The following is a 12,697-nucleotide window of genomic DNA, read 5'->3' as shown; positions in this document are numbered from 1 at the left end:
GTTGTTGGCTACCAGTTTTTGGTAATTAATCCCAATATAGCCAATCCCCATTCACAATAACTATTTTATTGGTTTCAAGGTAATTTTCTTCCGTTTATTGTGGGTTTGAGTCATGATAATGCAAGTTGGATTATCATAAACTTACTTTGTATGTTATCAAAACTACTGTCTTTAGTAATTTTCAAGTAAGCCTCAGCATATTATCATGAACATTACTTTAAAAGCAGTTTATGGTAATTTACAGTAAGCTAGCCACACTTTATTGTAAACATTACTCTGAACTATTTTTATGGTAATGTTCTCAATGGCATTTCAAGTAATTGCTTACTCCTTATCATGATTGTTCAAGGTAGTTTTTACAGTAATAAATAAATAATTACTGAGAATGGTTCAACTTAATGTTTACAGTATTTTTCAAGTATTTCAGGCTAATTATCATGAATTGTTTGCAGTGTATGACACTCTCCTTACATAAACCCTAGGACTAGCATACTAGGAATACAAGTTCTCTCTTAATGAAACTTATCATCACACTAAACCTCAAACCACCCAAACCAATACAACTATCAGGTGAAAGCATGGTACTCTTCCTTTGCACAGATGGAATACTGCTTCCATCATTTCATAACTGTTGCTTCCTTACCAAGATGACACTTGGGTTTAGTAAGGCTCTCAGTGATGCAGATGGTAAAGTTGGTGTTTGTAATGGTGAGATTGACAGTGTCAGTGTGCTGGTGACAGATACCAATAATCCACTGTGACTTGCTGTTGAAATTTGCTTTTTCCTACATTGTGATTTCATCAATGCAGATGGTATGGCCAGAGAATGTGGGAGTGGAGGCAGACATGATGGTGTTGTGAACATGGACAAAGTCTGACAGCATGATAGGCTCAATAGTTGTGTTGGTGTTGTTGAATGTGCAGTTTCAGATGAACAAACAGCAAGAAGGGAGCCCAAGAGTTACATGCAACCAAGAGCTGATTGCCACCAAGGAGGTAGATCAAGTTCACAATCTCTAAGCTGTCCTGAGTATACCCACACAGCTTGTAGACTATCTTGATGGTCTTGCCAACACAGTTGAGGACAGTGTGCACACTGTCACCATGATGGTGGGCTGTGCTTATCAGCAGCTGCTGCATGTGTGACATATCATGTTTGGCCAGGCCCATCAGGAGTGTGTTGAAAGTGTCAAGACATATGAGCATGGTTCCAATGCAACAGCTCAAGTTAAGTGCCTGGAATTAACATTAGTCTACTGAGACTCAAACTTAGCAGACAGAAACAACTTACATCAAGTTTCAGCAAGTTGATTTGATCCTTGAACAACTATACAAGGGTATGAATTTGGCAACAAGAAAAAAAACGGTGACTGATGTGGGGTGCTGCATTAATAGTGAGCAAACAAAAGTGCTCAATTTCTGCCAATCTACACACATTTGATGCAAGAGTCAGTGACAGCAATAAACCAGTGATATACCAATCTGGTCCCTGGGAATGGCACCTGTGAAATTCAAGGAGAACAGGAGGAAACCACACCTATCAGCCATGGGGAATGCGTCAAGGAACAAGCTGCCAGGAATGTCCCAATGAATAGGATAGCCCTGGCAGCCAGCTAGAATGGCTGCTGAAATATTGATGTAAGTGGTGCTGATGTTGTTATAAATGACAGTGAGGACATTGAAGCTGAGGTTGACAAAAATAACAAGAGTGACAATGTATGGCTGCTAGTAATACTCTGCGCACCTGACAAGAGATTGGGGGTGGTGATAGTGTGAAATCAGCAGTTGCAGCTGCCTTGATGCTGGGTGAGCAAGTGCAAGTGACTAGGAACAGATAAGTGGTTATTTTCCAAAGGGAGGCAAATTTTGATCCAATTGAGACATTCTGGACACTACACACAACTTTTTGGTGATAAGTGCTGGATTTGTCATTGAGGTAGCCATATTGGTGTAGCCACAGGAGTGCATTGGATGTGTTCATAGCAAACATATGCTCTAGGTCCAGTTCTTTATTGTCTGAGCCCGGCTCAGTGAGGACATCTGTGGTCTGGTCATCATGCAAGTTGTCTGATGCCTCAGATTGACTATCATCCAGATTGTCACTGTGAAAGACATGGTTAATGTTTTGGTTGTAATGAATAGGCCTGATATTATACCAGGGTCAATAGTTGGCAGGGACATTGCTGAATGTGAATATATGCATGAGTTTTCCTTGGTTGAACAAACACTCATACCTTAGATACTTGTAGCCAGTCATTGATGGACTTGGGTGCACCTGGCAAATGTTGAACCAATTTTGCCAATACTCAGTAGGGATGTTGCTATATATGTTTCTGGTGAGAGTTAATTGATGAAAAAACTCTTTTCATACATCATATTGTGTTTGGAGATATTGAAGTGCTTTGGAGGCTTGAAAAGGATGTTTAGGGGTGGATCCATTCAGTTTATTCAGTTTTTCCTACAATGCCCCCAAGCACTACCATACAAACCACTATTGCTGATTCTGTGCACTTGCCATGGGGGAGGCCACTGTTTTACAACCCACTATCATAGTTATATCCCCCACTGCACCATCTACATACCTACATGTTTGTAATTGCTTGCCATAAGACCATGCCCTGGAGAGCAATAAATGGGATTCAATAATAATAATGAGGGATGGATGGATAAAGAGAGGAACAAATAACAGGTGTTGATGGGGTGGTGCAGCAAGGAATACAAAGATGGTTGATATATTGTTTACTACAATCACAACTTGATCACATGCAATTGACTTTTCAGGCCTCAACACCTTGATGCCACCCAAGTTCTGTTTTTTGGGTGGCAACATATCAATTGAATTAACATATTATGTCTGAAAGATTCATGTATTTGACCATAACCCTAAATACTTTACATGTATGGTTTAAATGATAAAAAATGACTCATACACTTCCTAATATTAACTATAGGCAACTTGCAAGAATGGAGCATCTAAAAAACCACCTGCTATTTGTGGTAGCTCCAAAATTTGGTCAGTGTTTTATTTTGCACTAGCACATGCCTCTTGCTTTCTTCTATATCATCCATGCTATGAGCAACTACTCTTTGACAAAGAAGACTGGTGCTAGATGTGCCCACAGAAAATAAGCATACTAGTTATTTCTACATTGTGTACATTTGTGTGTGTAGACCCAACTGAAGATGACCCCCATTAGGTAGTGATATCTTGCACTAAGCATGGAGAATCTGATGAGTATCATACCATTTACAGCTTAAGGAACAATACAGACTCAATGTGTGAGTTCATTGTTACATACCTGGTAATTAGTTTAGCTCTGACATATGTGTTACGGATATTACATCTACATGTAGCACTCACCCAGATACTTCTGGCACTTAGCTCTAGATCACCAATACTGGTACCAACAGTACCACCTGATGGCAACACCATTGACAATATCACACATGTTTCAGACAGCAAGGACAAGCTTGCCAATAAAGTTGACCATAAACACCCTCCCATTTGTTCTTGATATGATGGTACTAGCCCAGTGCCAGAAATTGTCTGCAATCTGAATGAACAAGTATAATGCTTCAGGGCACACACCCAAGGTGTCTTTTTTTCAGTGAAGACATACCACCTCCTGTACATCCTTGACCCTAGCCAATGCACCAACAAGTACAAGACTGCGTTAAAAAATGCAGGCTGGGTCACACAGCCCCTGACCCAACTTGTATGAATCCTGCCCTTGGAAGTAGACTATGCAATGGATGGTAATAATAAATTTGTCCACCAAACTTTGGTTCTCTTTGTAGAGCCCATGGGGAAGAAAGCAATACTTTGGGTCCCCTCCCCCTTTTTTTGTCGAGTTTTTGAGTTTTTGACATCTGGCAAAATATTGGATTAGAGTAAAAAGGAATTCACTGATTGTGAAAGCCAAAGGAATAAAGACTTCATCATCATTGTTAATAATGTTCCAGTAAGCTAGGAATCTAAAAAGTCATGCTAAAAGCCCTAGAGCTAAAGTCTGAAACCCTCATAGTGATTGCATGTGCCATTTCAACCTTGCTAATTTTGTACAGGCTGTTGGGGCTTTGCCCCTGGATGAGACTTGCGTGCTGACTGCTGGCAGTTGCTCGATGGTGGGTGGTTATTAGGTATTAGGAAGAGGCCAAAACATTGGGCAGAAAACAACATTGAGAGAACATAGCGGGCTATGTCTATTCACTTACCACCCCTGGAGTAGCATCCACAATGCTCTCCCTTTCTACATGTTATCATGTTATGGAATATGATTTGAAAAGACTTCCTCCTTCATTCACAGTGGCCAGGGGAACCCCAGAGGGAACAGGCTGACTGCAAGGCCTTTATAGCTGTTGGAGGGACCCTGCAGAGCCGAGGAGGGAAGGACAATAGGGCCCTCACACACAGAGTTCCAGTACTAGATAAGCATCATCTGACATGGGGTGACCAACCTCAATGGATGAAAATGGATATATGATAATAACCTTGCTAATAAGGTCCTTGTATAGCTCTTGCACAGCCAAAAAAATCTTGCTGGAATAAAAGAAAAACAGTGGAGACAAGTACTGGATTTTATCAGCTGTCTGTTTTTTTGCTGCCTGAAACATATGGACCCTAGCACTGCACAGTGAAGTCATTGCACAACAAGAATGTGATGCACAATTTTAAGGAGACCAAGTAAGAGAAAATGAATCAATAAAAAAGCAGTAAAGAGTGTATGAGTAAGCAAATGAAGAAATTCTTGGTGAGAGAACTTGAGTCTGGCAATGTGACAGTAGCAAGATAAAATGCAATGCTATTTTGCCAGCTTTGAAGACAACACACAAGAAAGAGTTGAAGGTAAGGTGGGGGGGGGGGGGGGGAAATAGGCAATGTCTCAAAGGGCACACTAATTCAAAGCCCTTCTACTAAAGAAAGATCCTAATTTTTCATTGCATTGACAACTGATCTACCAAAACAACAGATAAACATCCTGACCCACTTATGCATACATACAATACAATTTAATGAATGGTTACTTACAACAAATCAGGGAACACAAATGATGCCACATGCAAGCACTGCAATGACTTAGCTGACAAAAAAATGCACCACTATTCATTTGATTGCCCAGCCTGGGCAGTTGAACAGTATGTACCATTACAATTACTAGGACCTAACACAAAGTTGCTACCATATTTACTCACTTACAAGCAGTTGATTCAGCTCTAATAAGAAATAGGGTAATTCAAAAAGCATGTGCCTGTTGACCCTGCCTTTGACTTCACACCATTCCAAGGAGAAGTTGTCCATGCAGACAACTTGGATGGATGGGACTCAGAAAGGTGGTGACCAACCATTGGAATCAGAGGTCAAGGGCGGAAAAGGAAAGCAGAAGGCGGCAGCATCAAAGATCATGGTGGGCTGCCTGCAACGCGAAGGGCCGTATTTGGCGTACAACGCAGAAAGCAAGCTCAATGGAAAGTCATATATATTCATGAGACAGGACAACTGGGAATGGGCTCAACGTGAAGTGCTGGAGAAACTGCATTCCCCTACCAAGTATCCCACACGTTGAACATCAGTCACTCCTGACAATTGTGTCAGTTGACGATTGGGAATGGCTGAGACTTGAGACGAAGGACCCAATTGCACAACGATGGTCTCTCATCAAGATGGCATGGAGGTTCCGACAGTTCACGCAGCACTGCTCGCAGATGGACTACCATCAGCAGGCCATAAACTGGAACATTCCGGGCTGGGCAGTCAGAGACCAATTGAGTATATTGTGAGCGACTCCTAAGGCACGAGCCCCAAGAACCAACCGCACTCAAGAACCTATGACAAAGAAGACAATGAAGCGCTGTACAGCACAACGCCAAGAGGGTAGGAGTGATGACTGCTTGCCGATGTGGCAAGACTAGGTGTAGAGTGTTAGGAGGTATTCCCACAAGAACTCACTTGGAGTTCGTGGGCTGTTATTGTGCAGACTATATACAAGTACAGGATGTTTGGTCGAGCCAAACAGTCTACCTACTATGGTAAGGACTGTGTACGCACAGACCATGCTGTGCTGTACATAAGGTAAAGGAATGTCATATGTATGATGTCAACTATGACGCGTATGTGATGTTGTTGTGATGTCATATGGAATGTCCGGGAATGTTAGAGAACAATTATGTAAGTCGGTAATGTAAGGTAACCAAACCGGGTCATGTGATCGCTTATTGAAGTAGCCAATCACATGACCTATTGTGCTCAGAAACCTATTGTGCTCAGAAATGATGCTGCCACTGCGGCGCATTTAACACGTTATGTAGGATAGTCATAAGTGGTCATGATGATGTCATGCTGTCATGAGCAATCGCGACAGATAATCACACCCTACAAGAACCAGACCGTCAGGGACAACAGCATCTTCATTGATATTAATGATCCTGCAATCCCTCCACCATATGGATTGCGTGGATCAGCATGGGGAATAGGCTCGGGCCAGATGGAAGGATGGATGGCTCCCCCAACTAAGCATGATACACTCCAAAGATGGATCATGTACACAAAGAAGTATTCGCACTTCAATGCCTTGGGAATAGGACGCAACTCCGTCACACACCTCCCCAACGAGAGCACACTACGTGCACGTTACCAGCTGCTCAATCATCTGGAACCCAATGAGACACAGTACAGATCAGAGTGGGTCAGGCAATATACCTACGCCATCACATTGCTGATGGTGGTAGCGGGCGGTCACTGCCGACTTGTCGAGCACAAAGGACTACATATCTGGAATGTGAGGGAGCCATTTGACAAACATCCTCTCACTTGAGACCAGGTGAACGTCAGGGATGTTGTGCGATTCCTGGCATTGCAAGCACTCATGCTGGAAGAGGCAGTATTTCTCCATACACCAACTATGTTGCATGTTTGAGAGTGGAAACTTCAAACTTTGTATTTGCTGCATGCTGGAATGGGCAATACGCATCTGCTGACATGACATTTACCATTCCCAACAGTCTTTTCTACACTCAATATCCATCCTACACAGTGAGTGAAACATGATTGGTATTCCAGGTGATATCATATTTTCACAACTTGCCAGTGTAATCAAAAGAGTGCTCCCCCTCTCCCCTCATCAGACTCATTTTCACTGCCATGCAGTCTTCTTTAGTCACCTCAGGCACCTTCCTCACTCCCTGCATGTCTCCAAAAGCAAACTCCTCCCTCTCCAGTAGCTGCAAGACCAGTCAGAGCTATTGCAAAAGAAAAAGAAAAAAATTGTGACAGTCCGGTGTGTTATCAACATGCAGAAAGCTGTGTTGAAGCAGAGGAACATACCCTTCAATACCTAGTATGTTTGCAATGCACATAAACTTTGTGCTCCCCTGGGTCATGCATATGTTGGGCAATGGTTGACAGCTCTTGGATGCAGGAAGTTGCAGAGAGGGGCAACACTGTGGTGTTCTGGGCCAAGGCTACCCAAGAGGGTTTGAAGGTGCCCTTTGCAATGTGATGCCAACAGAAGTAATATTGAGCTGCTATGTGCTTCATGTGAGAGTGAATTGAAGTCTGCTGCATAAGGGAAATGGCACCAGTGTTATCAACACTAAAAGCAATCTAGTTGTTGATAGCTTATTATTGGCTCACATCTCCATAATTGTAGAAAATGAGACAAACCCACTGCCAAAGTATTTTTTGCTAGGATCTGCTGCTTATTGTCTTGTTATCCTAGCTAGTAAATACAAATTCAACATTTGAATAATATATTAAGCTGATATCTACAACAACTGCCCAACATAGTAGGTAGGCCTTTTGCATGCTGCAAATTGCTATTAGGCTGTTCACCTTCATCTTGCAAATCAAAGATGGATAAAATAATTGTTGTGACCACTGACTGGTATGGCTACCAGTGCTACTGCCAACATTATTAACTCCTCCAATGGTCAGCCCACTGCCACCTATACTGTACAGACCCAGAAGCAAGTATTGTGTTCTATGAATAGCTCAGCTACCTGCCTTGCACCTGATAGGATGGATAAGCATGTTTTTGGCTTGCTTATGGTAGTGGTGGTGGTTGTACAATACTAGCTTGCAAGGGAAATTGCCAAAGCAGCTGAGGTGGAAATGAACTAATTGTTTATATAGCCATGAAGTGAAGAATGGTTGGCTTGTTGAGTCTTTGGTGTAGTCTAATCTACCTAATCTTATCAGTAGCACCCTATGGGCAGCTATGCAACCAGCTGAGACCTGATAGAGTAGAGGAAAGCTAAATTGTCATATTCTTTCAAAGCAAGAGTCTGGATGTATATAAATTTGGTTGCCTAAAATAGACAATTGATTCAAACTACCTCGAGGTTTTCGCTCCCCACTGTTCGCCTCTCCACCATTCACTTCATCCTAACTCTGCTACCATCCATGACCTCCACATTCGCTCTGTCACATCTCCAATGCGTACTTGCAAGGGGACATGGATGTCACACTCTATATGCATCAGCCAGATGGCTTTCACATCAGTGGCAAGGACCAGGTGTGCCTGCTGAAGCAGAGCTGGATCGCTGTGTCACCGAGCTTTCTCAGTGCTTCAAGCTTGGGGATCTTGGCCCCACCACTCAGCTGCTAGGCATCAAGATCGATAGAGACCGCTCTCAGCGCACCATCGCTCTCCCCCAGTATCACTACACTCAGGATGTGCTTGATTGCTTTGGCATGGGCTCCTGCCATGCTCCCCTGATGCCTACAGAGCCTGGTCTTCACCTCAGCAAGGAGTATGAGCCCAGGAGCGCTAGTGCAGTGTCCACATCTTCAGCATCCTCATCCTTGTCCTCACTGTCTGGGACCATGTCCACCTTCTCATCAACAGGGACAAGTGGTTCAGCAGGCCCAGCAGGTGCAGGCTCAGCAGGATACAAGCGAGGCTTGTCCAGCTTCCACCACTGGGTGGTCACAGTCCTATCCCTGGCAGAACAACATGTAGGGACTTGAGGGGCAGGGACAGAGTGAGCACAATGAGGAGGCAAAGGAGAACGTGAAGGCGGTGGAGGAGGCGTTGGGGCACAGTTGTGAGGACCTGGAACGTCCTGGAGATGTTCTTGAGGCGCAGGCAGCGCAGGTGGAGGAGCCTCTTTTGAGCTTGATACAAGCCACACAAGGAGGCAGGGTTTATCTCTTGTGGACCTGAGCACCCACTGTATGCACCCATTGTGAGTATGCAAAAGGAGGGAATAAAGTGGGTGTATGTAAATACAGGCAACCCCCTTGCAGGCTGACTTTGTCAAACTGCATACTACTGGCAGTTTTACTCCTACATAAAGGTTGGACCAACAACCCCCTTGACAAAGATACTGTGGGCTGTGATCCAGTGGAGGCCAACTGGGTACACATTCAAGGGAGATAGGAGCTCTCAGCTGGAAGCATCAACAGGAACTTGGGGTGAACTTTGAGTGTTCTCAAGAATAAGTTTGGCCTAATACACATGTGTGTGACAACATAGACACTTGCCTTTTTGGCTTTCTTTCCTCTGCAAAGCTATAGTGTTTCATCATTGTCACACTCCTCCCAGTGTTGACATACCTACCCTCAACCTGGCCTCTCAATGGGAAGAAGCCTTGAGGATGAAGGTGCCTACCTACATGCACTGCTTCAGTTGCCCCCATGTTCTTCAGACAGCCAGTACATTGTCCCTTCAGGCAGTGGCAGTGCAAATGGACATGTTGTGCAGAGTATGCCACCAGTCCAAGATATGTTGACTACCCAACCCCGTGACTTGGTGGCTAACACCCCACTTGGTGTCTACTAACAGTGATGCTGTCCTTGGCCCATTCTCAGTGACATTGGGTCACAGAGAACAGCAATTAAGAAGCCAAAGTTCTCAGAGCTGGTCTGCAAGGCCACCATATACCTGCAAAGACATACCTGCAAAGACGCCCTAGCATCCAAGTTATTATAACACAGACCCCATTAGCCATAATGTGTTACTGCATAGATGAAGCCTTGTTCACCAGCTCTCCAATGCTAAGAATGTCAAATGTACTTGCCTCTCCCTAAATGAATGCAATTGCCTCTACAAAGAAGGCAAATACAAGCAGAAAGCTCGCCACCGGAATGTCCACAAGAAGGACACATCACAAAACTGCAACAGTGACTGTGACCCATTCTGCACCAACTCTAGCCAAGCAGTTAATCAAGTAATCAAAGTACTGATGTTGTCCAATGAAGTCCATCAACAGAATTGCTGATGTGGTCATAACAAGAAATCCCAATGGTGAACAAGTTTTTGAGAAGGAGAGCAAGTAATTTGATAAATTGCCTCTCCAGACAACTCTCATCTAGTGCATTTGTAGGATGAACACTATCTATCAGATTACTCATTACCAATAAACAAAGGTTCTGCATATCCCAGAATCAATCTGTTTATCCATCCACCAGAAGGACAGAAAGCTGACACCTCAGCCCTGATTAACTCTGGAGCTGGATGTGACTATATCAACCATTGCTTTGTATGAAAGCATAGACTACCAAGATACCTCAAACAAAACCCTTTCCAGACACAAAACCACACAATGTGTCTTCAACACGGACATAGGAGGAATGTACCATCATATCTAAACTACATGAAGACTCTAGAAATGTAATGGCTCAACCCAAAGATTGACTAGCCCAAGCAAATGGTCAGCATCAAAGAAATTGATGACACTGAAGGGTTAAACCATTACATCACCTAACCTCAAAATGCAAAATCCTCAAATGCATCAAGCCAAAGAAGCCCAAGGTACCTAAAGTCCAATCTACAAGGACATACCTCTGGAAGACAATGAAGAATTTTCTGACAAGTACTTACTTACTATTGTACCTCAGAGAAACCCTAGTCAAAAGTGACAAATACATCATCAGCATCAAAGATGAAGAATGTCAGCAGTGTCTGCAGTGGTCTGCTGTTTCCCCAGGTTCCCAGTGCTGTGCACCCTCTGCTGCTGCACCCATGTCAATATCATCCTTGTTGTCACTGCTATTGCTGTCACTGATGACCAAATTGAACATGTTGAATGGCTCATGATGAGTCAAAGGGCAGTCATTGCTCTTCTTGGTTGTTGTCCTGCTCATCCTCATCCTTGTCCTCATTCTCCAACAGTGCTAGGTTTGTCAAAGGCAGGCCCATTATCACAGCAGGGGTGGACTCACAGCCAAGTTCAATGCCTTCCATAGAAAGGGGTGTGGTGACATCATCTATCAGTGTTGTGAGCTCCAATGCATTCCATGGATGGGCAGGAGTCACCTTGTTCATCCTCCTGTTGCACCTCAGCATCTGCTGGGTCACCCAGGGACACTGCCTTCTCACTTTTGTTGGTGTCTTTGCCAGCATTGACTGGATCAAGTAATCATAACAGTGTCACAACTACAAAACAAACAAAGTGCTTACTGTTAGTTTCAGCTACAAATGGGGTCCCTGCTACTAGAGCATCAATGGTGGAGCCTGAGTGTTAAGGCTGTTAGCTGCATGATTGCTGCAGGCTGCATACCATCAGGAAAGTCCACCTTGCTGACCATTTCATTGCAGGTGACCTCATATCTGGCCTCAGGAACTTCATCATTGTTGGACCCATCACCATTGCATTGATCTGCCTATCATCAGCAAAAATGTCTTGACATTGATAGTACTCACCCCAGCTCGCCCTCACTGCTGGGGCTCAGCCCTGCCACTGCTCCCTGCAATCGTCTCTGATAAATCCTCTCACACCTCCATTCTGCTCTTATCCCGGCTGGAAAAGCAGCATCCCTGCCCACTGTGTTGATAGCAGCAGTTTAGCAGAGGAGCCTGTGCCATTGGACTGGGTTGTTGACAGCACAGTCATCAAGGCTCCCAGCCAACTTCTTCCCAGCTGGAACAAGCTCGACTTTTGTCAACCTGATCATGTTCAGCACCTCATGGATATTCAAGAAGCATGTTGGGCGGCAATAAAAAGTCTGGAGCTGAAACACATAAAACAACAGTTTTTTTTTGTCAAAATGTTGGAGGAATATGGAACTTGGTGCATGAATGATCACCGCAGATGAATTATAACATACCACAGGAAACTCAGGAGGTCTATTCACATGAAATCATGAAGAGGATGTCAAAAAAATCTGGATAGAAGCTTCAAACAATGGGATTTTTTCCTTGACCAAGCTGAACATATGGGCAAAGAATTGGATGACAGAGAAGTTTCCTCACGATTGCCAGAAACAGGGAGCTGTGTCCCATGCAAGTGTGCTGATTCAAGACTTGGTGGAACAAGCTGCCCTTTGATCAGGGGGTGTTTATGGTTTGGGTACAAGGCCACTGGTATGTGGGCAATGTATGCACTGGCAGCAGGACAATGTTGAGATGCTGGATCCATCTGGGGAGGAGGAGAAGGAGAGCTCACACAGGCTGAACAAGGTAGAGAAAGCCAAAAGAGTTGAGGTGAGTTGCGATGATCAGAGATGTGCAATCCATGGCAGCTGATATGCTGCTGCGCTCCCAGAATTCTAGCGAGCTGTGACATCTCTACCTTTGTCAACATGAAGTCAGCCTCTAACAAGAACAGCAAACCAGTGCATCCCCTCAAGGCAACAACATGGAACACTTGAAGAAGTGCTTACCTTCACTCTTACCCTGCCTTCATTGGGAAAGTCTTCACTGATAAACAGCCCCAAGACTGCCTGGCAGACACAGAATGGACAGATGATGGTGCTCAT

The 12,697-nt window shown here is 44.0% G+C and overlaps 4 protein-coding genes across 4 annotated transcripts; 1 reads left to right on the top strand and 3 right to left on the bottom strand.

The window, feature by feature from the left end:
- Positions 1–891: 891 nt before the first annotated feature.
- CONPUDRAFT_77042 (uncharacterized protein) lies at positions 892–2,257 on the bottom strand (the record flags this gene model as incomplete). Its single annotated transcript, XM_007775820.1, has 7 exons — positions 892–1,236; positions 1,292–1,327; positions 1,436–1,502; positions 1,538–1,684; positions 1,745–1,824; positions 1,901–2,102; positions 2,235–2,257. 7 exons carry the CDS (start codon positions 2,255–2,257, stop codon positions 892–894), a joined length of 900 nt encoding a protein of 299 aa, XP_007774010.1.
- A 2,986-nt stretch (positions 2,258–5,243) lies between these two features.
- CONPUDRAFT_77041 (uncharacterized protein) lies at positions 5,244–7,496 on the top strand (the record flags this gene model as incomplete). The annotated part of the gene is made up of 6 exons (XM_007775819.1): positions 5,244–5,559; positions 5,594–5,767; positions 6,460–6,776; positions 6,830–7,030; positions 7,219–7,274; positions 7,403–7,496. The coding sequence occupies 6 exons, from the start codon at positions 5,244–5,246 to the stop codon at positions 7,494–7,496; spliced, it is 1,158 nt and encodes a 385-aa protein (XP_007774009.1).
- A 1,237-nt stretch (positions 7,497–8,733) lies between these two features.
- On the bottom strand, positions 8,734–9,182 carry CONPUDRAFT_158798 (uncharacterized protein; the record flags this gene model as incomplete). Its single annotated transcript, XM_007775818.1, has 2 exons — positions 8,734–9,104; positions 9,170–9,182. 2 exons carry the CDS (start codon positions 9,180–9,182, stop codon positions 8,734–8,736), a joined length of 384 nt encoding a protein of 127 aa, XP_007774008.1.
- Positions 9,183–11,051: 1,869 nt separating this feature from the next.
- On the bottom strand, positions 11,052–12,697 carry CONPUDRAFT_77040 (uncharacterized protein; the record flags this gene model as incomplete). Its single annotated transcript, XM_007775817.1, has 9 exons — positions 11,052–11,113; positions 11,162–11,206; positions 11,256–11,345; positions 11,400–11,432; positions 11,500–11,602; positions 11,810–11,950; positions 12,047–12,065; positions 12,385–12,506; positions 12,602–12,697. The coding sequence occupies 9 exons, from the start codon at positions 12,695–12,697 to the stop codon at positions 11,052–11,054; spliced, it is 711 nt and encodes a 236-aa protein (XP_007774007.1).

This window comes from Coniophora puteana (genome assembly GCF_000271625.1).
Source record: "Coniophora puteana RWD-64-598 SS2 unplaced genomic scaffold CONPUscaffold_15, whole genome shotgun sequence".
Taxonomy (NCBI): Eukaryota; Fungi; Basidiomycota; class Agaricomycetes; order Boletales; family Coniophoraceae; genus Coniophora; species Coniophora puteana.
The sequence above is the reverse complement of the archived record's forward strand: the minus strand, read 5'-3'. Positions and strand labels throughout refer to the sequence as shown.